General features: G+C 40.8%; 2 protein-coding genes across 2 annotated transcripts in view; one reads left to right on the top strand and one right to left on the bottom strand.

Annotated features, from left to right (window-relative positions):
• METTL5 (methyltransferase 5, N6-adenosine) overlaps nucleotides 1–13,413 on the bottom strand; it is a 414,631-nt gene that overhangs the window by 5,878 nt on the left and 395,340 nt on the right. The window lies entirely within an intron of this gene.
• Nucleotides 240–13,413, top strand: part of UBR3 (ubiquitin protein ligase E3 component n-recognin 3) — a 120,181-nt gene continuing 107,007 nt past the window's right edge. The window contains exon 1 of the mRNA XM_049807944.1: nucleotides 240–798. Within this exon, the coding sequence (XP_049663901.1) occupies nucleotides 353–798 (446 nt within the window). The 5' untranslated portion in view covers nucleotides 240–352. The remainder of the gene's footprint in view (nucleotides 799–13,413) is intronic.

Genomic DNA, 13,413 nt, shown 5'->3' with positions numbered 1-13,413 from the left:
GCGGTCGGGGCCGCGATGGCAGGCGGCGCGCAGCCCCGCGGCCGCCGCGTCCCCAGTCCTGGCAAGAAGTTGGGAGACCGGCGGGCGGCGACATTTTGTGGGGCGGCGGCGCGGGCCGCGCACCTGCGCGCTGACAGGGCGGCGCGGGCCGGCGGGGAGGGCAGAGGAAGAGGAGGGGTAATGTCAGGGGAGGGGAGAGGCAGTGTCAGGAGGAGGGAGCGGGCGGCGGGGAGGGCGCCGGTTCCGCGGCTATCGCGAGAGGGAGGCGCCGCTGGGAGGGGAGAGAGGGCGGCGGGGGGAGCCCCAGAGCCGGGAGCCCGGCGCAGCCGTAACGGCTCCTCAGTTTCCCATCATGGCGGGGGCCGGCGCCAGCGGCCGGGATAAGCGGGCGACGGCGGCGCGGCTGAAGACGGCGCTGGGCGGCGAGAGCGGCGCGGCGGCGGCGGGCGAGCTGCGGGCGTTGCTGGAGCGGGTGCTGGCCCCGGCGGCGGGCCTGGGCGGCGGCGAGGCGGCGGCCGAGGCGCTGGAGTGGTGCCGCTGCCTGCTGTCGGGCGGGGAGCCGTGGGACAGCTTCGTGCAAGCCGTGCGGGCCTACGACCCGGCCACGCTGTGCGGCCTGGTGTGGACGGCCAACTTCGTGGCCTACCGGTGCCGGACGTGCGGGATCTCGCCCTGCATGAGCCTGTGCGCCGAGTGTTTCCACCAGGGCGAGCACGCCGGGCACGACTACAACATGTTCCGGAGCCAGGCGGGGGGCGCCTGCGACTGCGGCGACAGCAACGTCATGCGGGAGGCCGGGTGAGCGCCGGGCGGCCTCGGCGGGGCGGGCGGGCACCTGCCGGCGGGGGGCGGCCTCCTCGCTGCGGGGCAGAGGTGTGTCCGGGGCTCGGCGGCTCCCCGCGGCCTCCCTGCGCGCCGGGGTGGGTGCGTGGGGCACCTGCTTTCGTCTGGGTCGCCGCCCGCCCTCCCTTCCCCGGCGGCGGGTCGGACGAGGCTCTGTGGAAGGGGCGCCCGGTCCGGGCTGAGGGGGGCGTCGGCCCCGCCTTCCCGGCCGCCAGCCCCGGCGGGGGTCCGGCGAGGTGGCATCCTTCTTTGTTGAAGTGCGAGTGCCTTTTTTTAGGACGCTTATGCAAATCTCGTTGTCCTTGCACCGAGTGCCTGCCTTCAGGGAAGGGGATAAGGCGGAGCGCGAGGGGAGGCAGTACCTGTCAGCTTCCAGCTTGCTGCCTTGGCCTAGCGCAGCTAACCATGAAGTGCGTCCAAGTACTTTTGGACTTCGTGTGAGCAAATATGCCCAAGTGAACAGATTGAGTAAGAGGGAGCCATTTTTTTGTGTTTTCCCAGTCTGCAGTTCATCTTGCCTTCTGTTTTTGCTGTTCTCAGCTTTAAATCGAGGAATTCGGTTGGAATTGTATGGGTACAACCGGGCAGGGTTTTGTGTAAATCAAACGTCCTTCGTATTCTGTCAGCGTGCAGACCTACTGGAGGCAAGACTGAAGTATCTGGTCAGAAGAGGAACGTGGTACCTCATTATACCTTCCTTTGTTGCCTTTATACCCAACAGTAAAAGAAAGACGGATCAGTCAACCAGTTATTGGGTGGAGGTGATACCTAGCCGGTAAACTTCAAATTTCAGAAATGGGTGTCTTTTTGGAGCTCCCTGCGTTCCTGTTCATTTACTGGAGAGTTAAAGGCTTCACCAGAAGACGGTTTGGAGTGCTTGAGTGAGGCTTCTCTTCTGACTAGCTTTCTAGAATAGTCTCTGTCTTGATTGTCTTAGCCTGGGTTGAGATCGCATGCTCTCATAAGAGCCATCTCACGTCTTCCTAATAAATCCTGAGTTGTGGCGTACCTAGCAGAAAATGCTAGGAACATATCGAGGTATTAAAACATTTTCCTTGGTTCTTTTCATGTTTTTATCATTACAATCTATAATTCTGCATCACTCACTCTTCATCTTAAGATTCCTTCTCTTTTTGCATTTCCACTTAGAGATTTTACTAATTCTGCTTTTTTCTGTTGCTTGAAGGTTGCTGTCTTTCTTGGCTCTGATTCTCTGTGTCTGTAGTCACCGTTCTTATGCTCTAGGCCTTGAGGTGGCTTCATTCTGTGTTTCTACTTACAGCTTTTTCCTCTTTGTTTCTCTTGCTAGCTGCCTTCATCATTTCTTCATTCTTCCTTTTTGGTGGAATCTTTTCTTATTGGTAGACTCCCTCCAATGGAAGAATTTTTTTCCTCCTTTTGTTTTCATTGATCTTCAGTGGTTTCAAGGGGCTACTCCTGAACTGATTCTTTCTTTATCAGTTCTTGTTCAACTTCTGGTGATTCCGCTTTCCTCAGTATCACTGAAGTAACAGTTCCCTTTGATCTTGAGAAGTAAGGGGAAAAAAGTAATGCCACTTTTTCCAGTGTTCAGTGTGGGATAGATTTAGGGCTCCTCTTAGTGGTAGGATTTTAATAGAGCACAGACAAATTGAACTACTTTAGGTAAATATTAAAATGACTTCTGATACTGCTCTCATCCCAGAGTTTACAGCTTTCACAATTGTCTTTTCCTATTTTAAACAATTTTCTTCTTGAAGAAGTATGGTTTAATAAAGAAGAAATAAAAAATGCTGTTAAAATTTGCAGTGTAAACAGATGCAAACCCTGAGGGAGTAAGAATATGCTCCTCATTTCTGTTATATTTACCTTACTTATTACTTCTAATAGTAGAATTCATGAGTAAATTGTCTTGGGTGTGAGGTAGGTCCCTTCAGGAGGTTTGATCATTCTAGATAAAGAATTCCATACCATCTGTTCAGAAAGAACACTCTCGAGTTGAGCAGTAGATTTTCCAGTCGTTTTGGACATACAGGAGAACAATATATGGCAGTATATGGGATGCCTGCACTTGGTTTAAGGTTGTTCCTGCTTATCTAAAGAATTGATGTTAAGCCAGTGCAATTAAGTGAACTAGAAACTTTGTTTGCTGTGCAAGACAAAATAAGTTAAGCTTAAACCAATATAAAAGCATTAATGCGTGCAAACACACACAAAGTTTTGCCTATTGACTTGAATTCCTTCAATGCAGCATGTTTAGATAAACTGGTTTAACTTTGTGTATACAAATCAATTGCACAATTACAAAGGTGATGTTTTACGTGTTAAATTTAGGAGGCCTTCATGGTAGATTCAGGAAACCGGAGTGTGTCTAGCCTGATATAACCTTGGCCACTACAGCCTAGGCTTCTATTAATAGCAAGGGAATCAAATGTGGAGCCTACTTACAAACTTTATCTACCATCTGCCTGCTCAGATAAAATTTTGTGTAGATACTGTATATGAATATTATAGTAACAGTAGTTTGTTTCTGTTGATTCTTGTTATCTTGTCTCCATGTTCAGAGGTTTTTTTTTATTTGATGCATCTCAAAAAATACTTTTGATGAAGTCTTAGTTAACTGATCTGCTGTAAAGCAGATCTCTTCAGCTTACCATCTGGAATATCTTTTCACTTTCTTTAGGGTGGCTAATGTAAATCTAGAGGTGGTTTGTTCTGGGGTATAAGAATGTATGTGTTAATCTTTTATTACTAATTGAATCTATAATTTACTTTTTAGAGATAACTGAGTGTTAATTTTTTTATTTCTGAGGTCTTTATATAAGGAAGCTGGCATATAGCGTAATAGGTGGATGCTGATTTACTTCAGGTACTTTGTGTAATTCTCATTTGGTTTAGAAAAATCAGATTGTCATACTTTTGAACCTTTTGATTCCCATGCAAATTTCAGTGTTTTTGATTATTAAGTTGATTGCAGTTGGTCTGATGTACTAGAATGCAATTTAGACTTTAGAAAATATCCAAGTTGGTAAATGTAGCTGCTTGTCAAAGTATTAAAAGGTCTAGCTGCAGCAAGGTCTAATAAATTTTAAGATCCAGTGATACGTCAGTAGGTGAAAATAGTTTGTAGTTGTCTCCCATATGGTATCTAGCCATGGGCAAATTAAATTTTGCAGCTTCATCAGAGATAATTAATAATGTTTTGAAGAATGCAAAATCTTCAGTTTTAAAGCAGTTCAGCAGGCGAGTTCATCTGTTGGAGGAAAAAAAAACCCCATGCAGTCGGACAGGGGAAAATTCAGACTAGAGTATTTTTTGGTTGGTGGATGATCTTGCATTGTAATGAAACTTGATAGTTTGTAAAATAAGCTTAAAGAAAGCAATATGCCATGTGGTTATAATAAGAGTATATCTAGTCAGTAATCTGTTACTGATAAGTACTGTCTTGTTTCTGTGGCTGTCTTGTTCTGATTCCCCTTTAAGTCTGTAGACAATAACCTGATATACTAGAGAGCCTCTACACTTTAGCTATTTCATTCCCTTGTGTCCTGTTTCTGAGTATGCCTCACTGTGTGTTGACTTACTTGTTAAATTAATCATGTGGGAAGCAGATGTTTTAGTGCTGCATTACAGTACAAAGAGAATAATGTCTCCATCAAGGGTTGCATATCTTGAAAGGCAAAAAGCCAGGTTAAGAATTTCATTAAGCAGGCTTTTGCATTGATGTTTGCTGTGTATTTGATGGTAGTTATGGTAACCAATGGCTCCACTGACATAGAGCATTGCCTTCTTTTATGACTTATATCAAAGGGTCTAAGAAATTATCAATTTCTACTTGAGACAGCGGGCCATTTCTTTATCATATGTGAAGTGGAGGCTATAGCTTTAGTTATAAGAACGGTAACTGTTATATATTGATGTTATATGCATGTGTTCAAAAGCACCTTTAGGTACCTAGCTCTAAATTTCTGCAGTCCTGCCTCTAATGATCCAGACTTATCTTTCCATTTAGCTCTGTGTCTTAGGGGACTGATGTATCTGTTGGGTCTACCATGCTCCCTTATGAAAAGGCTGGAAAATTCTTTTTGCCTTCTCTCACTGCCAGCAAGTACGAGAAGTATAGTCTTAGTTTCTAGCCTGTTTATTTTCTTCTGTTTTAATTTATTTAGAATTGGCTCTGGTTTTTGAGTACATTAAAATGTTTGCACCCAGTAAGTACTATTGAATAGTTTCAGTTAAATTAAAGTTTTATACAGTAGATACCTAGTATTGATGACCTTTGCTACTCTGTCCCCATATCCTTTTTCCCCTCCTTCTTACTCGATTCCTTATTTTATCCCTTTTCAGAGACATTTCCTTACAGGAACTTATTTCAATAGAGATGGCCTTGCTATGCTGTTTGAGAGCTATGGAAGAATATATTCTATTTCTTTTACTTTCTGTTGCTGAGTAAAGAGCCTTTTTCATATTCTAGACTTGAGAAAACTTTAACAAATAGAGTGACAATAAAAAAGCAAGATTGCTGTTGAGAAAGCTATTATTAATAGTTAGCTTTGGATGTACTCTGTGCATGTTTGTCAGGGAAGGTCTCTTGTATCATCTTTGGTTGTAGCAGCTGTGATCCACTTAAGATTAGAAAAGTCAGATCTGCCTGTGGCTGGGTTCTGGGACATACAGGTAGTAACTATTTTACTGACATTAAATTGATTATGTAGTTATTCTATGGAGTGTCTTGCAGCAGTGAATCACCTGTTTAGCATATGTATTGCATGTTGCTGCTTCAAGGTTGTCCCTTCCAGTGTGACTCTTATCAATTGTGTTCTTTAACAGTAGGCATCAAGGTTTCAGTTCTCCAGGACCTAGGCTAGGTTTGGTAATGTAGCCTCAAGGAGGGAAGGGTGCTCTTTTGGACCTTTCTTCAAGAAGCTGCTGAAACAGATTCTTTATCAACAGGCTGAGACCCTACACATTGTTAAGGAGTTTAGCCTCTGAGCATTATAAAACTACATAAAAACATCCTCATGTTCAGGATTTTTGGGTTGGTACAAATGGCATTCTGTAGGTTCTCTATCAACTCCATGCAGCTTCTCTGCTTTTTAAGTCCTTTGGGCTACCAAGGACTTATGGCTGAAGGGACTGAGGAGAAGTCTGGGCTGTATTGCCTGCTTCAGAACAAAAACTCCACTACCTGATCTTCCACATACAAGGTACAGGAGTTCATACTGGGCTTCACACTGACCATGGCATTTCAAAGAACACCGTTACCATGCATTTATAAATAATTGATTCCCTCTGCCCACCTCCCCAAGACATAAAGCTCAATATTTTGTATTGCTGGTTAGGATTCCATGGTAACATTCAGTAGTTTCCACAGAGCTTCATGTTAGGCCTTGCCCTTGGAAAGCAAAAAAGATTTCAGATCATTGTGTTGCTTAAGTCCATCATGACATACAGTCAGCTCACAAACATGCCTGTCTTGATTTCACTTAAGAATGTCTCTAATTAGCAGTACATCAGCCTCTAAATTAGTTGCTGTGATGTTTTCCAAATGGTTAACAGTCAAGTGATAATTTTGTATTACTGCTTTTAGAGCTGTGGCCTGACTAGGCACCATGTACTTTATACATGCCTCAGGAATAACATGCAGTTGTTTCAAAGGCATCAGTAAGATGCTCAAAAATATCAATATACATAACATTAAACATTCAGAAGCCTGAACTCTTGCTGTGTTAATCACTGAATAAACTTAAAATAAATGATGGTTCTACCCCAGAGCTTTTGCTGATGGGTCCAGTCTGGTTGAAGAACAGAAAGGTACTCTGAAGATTCAGCTCACAAGATATGACCGCTGTATATCTTGCTTTATCTGAACTTGGCTTACTTATTGTGTGACTAGTCTATCAGTTTGTAATATACCTTGGTATTTTCAATTTAAGAAGAACTGGTGTTTTGGAGGTCTCTGGAAACAGTCTTGTTGAGATTGGGGCTAACCAGTGTTGATTTTCAGTTCCTTTGCTTTGATCCCACCAACTTCTAATGCTCCTTTTATCCCTTTTGTGAAACTATCAGCTGTCCAGGATTCTAAGTTTGCTATGTCAGGATGGAGTGTTATTTTTCTGTTACATATCTGATCTACATGGAGCTGTCGATGGATCTGTTGGCAACAGAATAAACGTGATTTTGGGTGTATGTTTGAGGAACACATTCCTAAAGAACTTTTGTCTCTTGGATCTTTCTTAATGACAATTAATATAGGTTGATTCATGTTCCAGGCCATTCTTCCTTATCACTTGCAGAATATCAAGAGTTTTAGATTTTAAAAAATTTCTGGAACGGTATCTGGCAGCTGCAGGCGATTTTAAATAATAGTGTCCTAGGTGCTCTCTCTGGAGGGTTCTGGTAGTAAGCTTTGAAAATAATATGCTGATTTTTCTTTACATTGAAGTAATAGAGATGGCCATTTGGGTATTACGATAACAAGGACTATAAAATGAATCCTGTTGCCTTCATCAGGATGCATCTCTGTTTCTGCACAGCGCCTGCAGCGATAATAGCTCTGGCATGAAACACACAGACACTTAACTTTCCAAGAAAACTGCAAATTACATATATATGCGCCTTGTCTGTTGGAGGCCTGACCAAAGTGGTATCTTCAGGTTAAGTTGATAGCTTTTATTAAAATCCACACATCTTACTCAGATCCTGAAGAAATGAAGGTTGTTTTTTACATTTTTCTAGCACTGTGCAGTTGCTTAGAACTTTGACAGATGAAGTATTTGGGCCAAAATATTAGATCCCATATGTTTGACCTCTTTAAATTTTCTTGGGAAAATATTCTTAGCCAGAAAATATTTTTGTTAACTCTATTTTGATTTTTGTTCTTTAAATAGAAGTCCACGTGCTTTAAGGTAGATAATTGATGGGACTCTGAAAGCAACTGGGCAGGGAGACTGTATGTGATATTCTATTTGCTGATATGCTTGTCTCTCAGACCTACTTTTGAAGTCAGCTGCTTTGTGAATGCAATGAAAGGTTAAGAACTCTGAAAAATCCGATCCTAAAAATTATGAAATTAAGCATCCAGAACTAGAATATGCATTGTATCTTATATATTTTAAATTGTGTGTAAATTGAGGCTTTTTGATCAAACTAGGTAAAGATAAGCTGTACGTAAATGCAATTACAGTGTGGTAATTGCGTCCCAGAGCATCCACCATTTTTATAAAGACAATATTTTTGCAGCAGAAGATTGTGTTGAATTGCTCGGTTGTTTATCAAAATGCTCAAATTCAACAACTTTGTGGGTCCATTCACACATAGGCTTAGCTTCAGCTCTTCTCAGAAGTCCATTCCTTCATTCTCACTGTATTTCTAAGGTCTTACAATTGAAACTGCCAAATCTACTGTTTCTCATTAATAGTGGGTATTTGTATACCAATGAAACTCATTGTAGTTTTATCTACTATGCAAGATGTAAACATCTGAGGACTAACAGAGAATAATAGAAATAGTTTTCTGCAGAGCTTCTTTGTCTGCTTTTTCTTTGAACTGGAGAGCTTGCTTTGCTGAAGGGTGCTTGGTATAGCACTGAGCACCAAGGGAGCTTCTGGTGACTCACTGCCTCTCTTCCTGCTGTTCTGCAAGGATTGGAATAACTTCTAAGAGTCTAACCTGTGATTTCTAGTGTCCTAACCTGGCCAAACAGATTTGTCATGAAGGCTCAGAGCCTGGAAAGATGTCTTTTAAAGGTGTTGGGTTTTCTTGGTTGGTTTGGGTTTTTTGTGTTTTGTTTTGTTTTCTGGAGAAGCGGTTAATTCTGCCATGTTTTATTGTCCTCCACTATTGACTCTAGTATCTCTACTTTGAAGCTTTCCTTGTTAGAAGGGTTAGACTGACATCTTTCCAGTTGGCTTTGCTTCTTATCGGAGTCCCTAATAGCAGAAATGCAAGTTTTCAGGTTTGTCTCTGAACTCCTCTGTGGCTTGCAGCTTTCATATAGAGCAGAAGAGCTGTTATTTCTCAGGCCTTGAAGTCAATACCACATGATTCACTTTTGGGAGCCTGTTTTGCAGGTGAAAGGAATTTAACTATTGAAATGTAATTATTAGGGTGTGTGGGGGAAACGCACAGAACTTAATTTTCAGAGGAACAGTTAGTTTATTTCTTTCCATTTCTTCAGAGTTACCATTGTGTTTGTTGTTGGTTAGGGACAGTGGCTTTACATAAAGCAAGGCTGCAATATATCAAAACCCTTTTTCATCAAGATAATTTTCTAATCCTGATTATGCAAATTGTATTTTGTTCTGAATTAAGATTTGTTTCAATATATGAACTGCAAAAGTAGGAAAAAACATTTAAACGCTCTTTACCATATGTAAAGAATGAAAACTAGTTCACAAGAACTCTGAGAGACAATTGTAGTGCTCAAAAAACAGTTTGCATCTTGCATCTATTTTGTAGATTCAATGTGTGTAAGAATAATATTTGCTTTTTAGTTTTACAGTGGGGACAAAATGCATACTCTTTTAAAGTGTGTGTTATATTCTTATTTACAAAACTTACTTGTTTTGTTTGCATACATTATGAAACATTACATGACACAGTCATGTGGTGTACAGTATGAAATGTACATAATGTCTTAAATAAAAGCTCGGTTTAGATATGACTTACTGTTGCTGAACTAAAGAATCAAGCAGAGGTTTACTTCCTTTGCTTTGGAATTGATTTCCAGTAGTTTTCATTTGGGTCCTGTCACTTGGGTCCCAGATTCTTGTCCCTAAAATGCTGTAGTACTGTAAGACTTGTGAAAATGGGATGCTTTCTTTTGACACCTTTATGATCCGGTTTAAAACAAAGTACTCTTAAACATTGGAAGGCAGGGGACAAAAGAGCAAGAGAAAAGTGAGGGTAAAAATAGTCTCTCTATGTATGCATGAACTTATGTCAAGTTTCTGGAATGCAACTGAAACTTGAGACACTGTGGGATGTAGTGGAAGGAGGGCTGACCAAATGTTCAAAAGCTGTAAAGGTGTGGTCTGGCTGGTACTGAAGGCATTTATCAGCTGCCATAATGACTGGGGAAGTTTAAAAACCCTTTGAAGTGGAGGATTGGGCTTCGCAGTGAGCCTCGTATCTACCTGGTGTGCTGGTTGACCAGGACAGCATCTTCCTGCATTGTTGGGTGTTTGGTTTTCTGTTCTCTGTGTTTTGCTCCCTGTCAGGTCAACAAGGAAAGTGATGATGGCAGGATGATTCTGGGATTTCAGTGTGATTTCCAAGGAGGCAGGTCTGTGAGTGTTAGTGGATTTAAGCTGGCCCAATGAAATTTCTTTTTTTTTTTTTTTTTTTTAAGTAAATAACTTCTGCTAGCTTAGCTTCTGAGCTGTTTTAACACAGGATCAATCGAGTGCCAGTGCTGGAACAAAGCAGAAGGCTGAAGACAGAATTGTGGCAGGACTGACCTAGTTCAACTTAAGCAGTTGTGGAACTGTAGCCTAAAGAAAAGGAGTTATTTTACCTGAAGCCACTGCTAAACCACATTTTGGAAATTCACAATAGACTCATTAAAGACAGAAATAGTAGGAGAGAATGGAATGAATCTGGAAAGTCTAAAGTGAAGGTTGCTCAGAAGATGTTGATGCTGCTTATGTTAATAATACATGGTATTCCGTAGATGTCAACAATGTTCCACATCTTACAGATACCAATGCAGCATAAGAAATCTCAGGAATTATATTTGAAGTCATGTGGACAAGACTGCTTGTTAAAGCTCTGTTTTTGTTTAATTGCAAGTTACTGTGTTATTTTTCTCCTTTCGCTAAAATTAGCCTTGTCTTTTTGTGGAAGAGCAATTTCAAAGGTGGGGAACTGCATAAAAAACAAAAACCAGAATATATTTTTGAATCAGAGAAAAGAATAAGGAAAATGATGATGTTTTTATCTCCTCGTAGACCTATATTTTAGTACTTCCATGTTCGACCTTCAGTGAGATAGGGCTTGAGTATCTCTGGCTAATTAATTGGCACTCTCACTGAAATACTCCTATTCTTAAAGCTCATTGTAGTGTAATAGTAAAAATATTTACAAGGAAGACTGTATAGCACAAGAAATATGAAGGACTAAAGATTAAATAGGAACTACAGGCTCGTTGAGAAAAGTATTTTGCAATATTGAGATCATGTAATAAAGCTTAGATCAAGGTGATCTGTCTGTTACCTAGTCAGTCGTCTTCTCCATAGTTATTTTTATTTTTGAGCTTCTTCGGAAAAAATGTGTTTCTTATCTAGATCATATTCACCTTTCATCACCCCCTGTTAGAGACTTCTGCTCCAAGTGGTGGATTTCCAAGGCTTGATGTTACCAGCAGAGATTTGGAAAGTGCTCCTTTTTGTTGCCCATTAAATCCCTATTTTGATAGTCTCGGAAGCATTTTGAAATGTATATTTATGTAGACAGGCAATTCTTTAATAAGGAACCGATGATGGAATAGCTTTGTCTGCTGTTTGTCCAGTGACTCTATAACCCATTGAGAAGTTTGTCACAGGTGGCTCTTACTGCTTGTAAGAAAAGTTTCCACTTGTTTCTTCATTGGCACAGCTTGGGGTTCTGGCTCTTCTTTAGTTAAAACAGCTGTTGTTTTAACTCTGAACATCTTCCAAGTCATTGTCTGGCATTTTGGTCAATATTTGTAGAATTGTATAGCACTCTATAAATGCAATAGAGCTTTGAGTAGCACAGCGTATTGGTATTTCAGGATTGTGGAAGCGCCATACAGAGGCAGGATTGTTTTTCAGTAATTCAGCATAACAGTCGCATGGGTGAATATTATAAACTTGGGCTCAGTAAGATTTCTTCAGCCTGATTTGTAAATAATAAAACCTGACCATTGGCTTTCTGAATCATTGTGGCTTAGATTAATTCTTGCCCTTGAAATTCAGTATGGGCAATAGCTTGTCCAGTGGCAAGTCATGTCAGTAAGGACATATTCTGGGATCCTTACCAGGTACACATTTCTAGCTGTTAGTTAAGAACAGCTACAATAATATATTGATTTCGGCCAATACTTTAATACCGCAGCCTTTGAATGATAAATACAGAATATGGCTCATCTTGTAAAATGATGTTGGCATTTCTACTTTAAGGTTTAGGGCCTGGTATCTAGAAATGGTTCCCTTTTTGGAAGTGCTGTAATTTTTGCATGTGGCAGTGAAAGGATGTTTCCTTACAGTGAATCAAATTTGGGTTCTTCCTTGATTTTCCAGAACTTGTATTAATATAGTAATAATAGCATACTTTGTAAGTCAATAGTGCTTTCTTGGAAATCTCAACAGCAGACATGATTCATAACCTTCAGCTACAGGATATGTTAAATTTGGGTTAATTAATCTGTAGGCTGATTCACAAGTGGTATTCTGGCATAGGCTTCTTGGGGAGCAGAGCTTTTTATTTTCTGTGGAAGGAAGCCTTGTGCTTAGCAGAAGCTGGGATTCAGAATGACTTGACGTGTGAGTTTTGTTACTGTGGCTCTCTTAGCTTGTGATCATAACCAGTGAAACATCTTTTGGCTGAATGCAAAAGATATGGCGGAGGACCAGTAAAAGATTTTAAAACATACTACATTGTAATTCTTTCCTTGTGTGTCTTTTAAGTCTTCATTTACTTTTGATCTCTTCTTACAAGGATGGTGGTGAAAGGGAAACCAGCTACCTCTAAGATACTAAACGAGGTACCATATTGCAGCATAGATCAAGCCAGATTTGTGATTTATGGCAGTTCAGATTTCTGTATGTAGGTGAGACAAAAGTGAATGACAGAAGTGAAAAAGTGAATGACTTTTCATAACTTCTGTGCAAGAGTGAATGACAAAAGTGAAAACCATTTATTTGTGCATTAATTAACACAAAGTTGTCAGTCCTCACTGAGCATTTTCTGTTAGGCACTCTCCCCGCCCCCCCGCCAGGGGTAGATAGGCTGTATATATAAACTGCAAATCACCTGGCTAGTACTGTCCTTGTTTACCTTTTCGTAATAAAAACTGTCATCTCTAATGTGTAAGAGCAAAAGAGAAGCCCTTAATCTTTCGTCTTGTGAACATGCTAGCCATTCTTGTGAAGATGCCGTCTTAATTGTAGGATTTGTATCCTCCTTTGTGTGCGTGTGTACGTGTACGTGTCCTAAATTCAGATAGTCACTTGTGGCTTTTTTCTATTTCCTTCTTCTCTTTGAAGGTGATACTTCAATGGTCCTCAAAGAAGAAAGGCTTATGTTGTAGAAAGTAGCATGCTTCTTCCAGAAAATATGGCGCAGCAAATGTAGTGAAGACATGAATAAATTTAGAAAACAGTTTTCATATTCAAACAAAGCTGAATCCATTTCTGAATCTTTATGTTGAAAAATTACTAGTAAAATCTAGTGAATCTTTCCAGTAAAGTTTACTCTTGTATGATGTGTTTTTAGACTCTCTATTCCTTTTTAGATTCTTTTTTGACATGGGTAAATAACTCTGATGTTGGTAAATGTCCTTTTCTAAAAATAGATTGGGAGCAGAAAAGTATTCAGTGGCTCTTGAGTCAGGCTCATGTTAAGTCAGTA

This window comes from Accipiter gentilis, chromosome 1, assembly GCF_929443795.1.
Source record: "Accipiter gentilis chromosome 1, bAccGen1.1, whole genome shotgun sequence".
NCBI classification, from domain to species: Eukaryota; Metazoa; Chordata; class Aves; order Accipitriformes; family Accipitridae; genus Astur; species Astur gentilis.
Note: the sequence above shows the minus strand (reverse complement) of the source record. Positions and strands in the feature narration are given on the sequence as shown.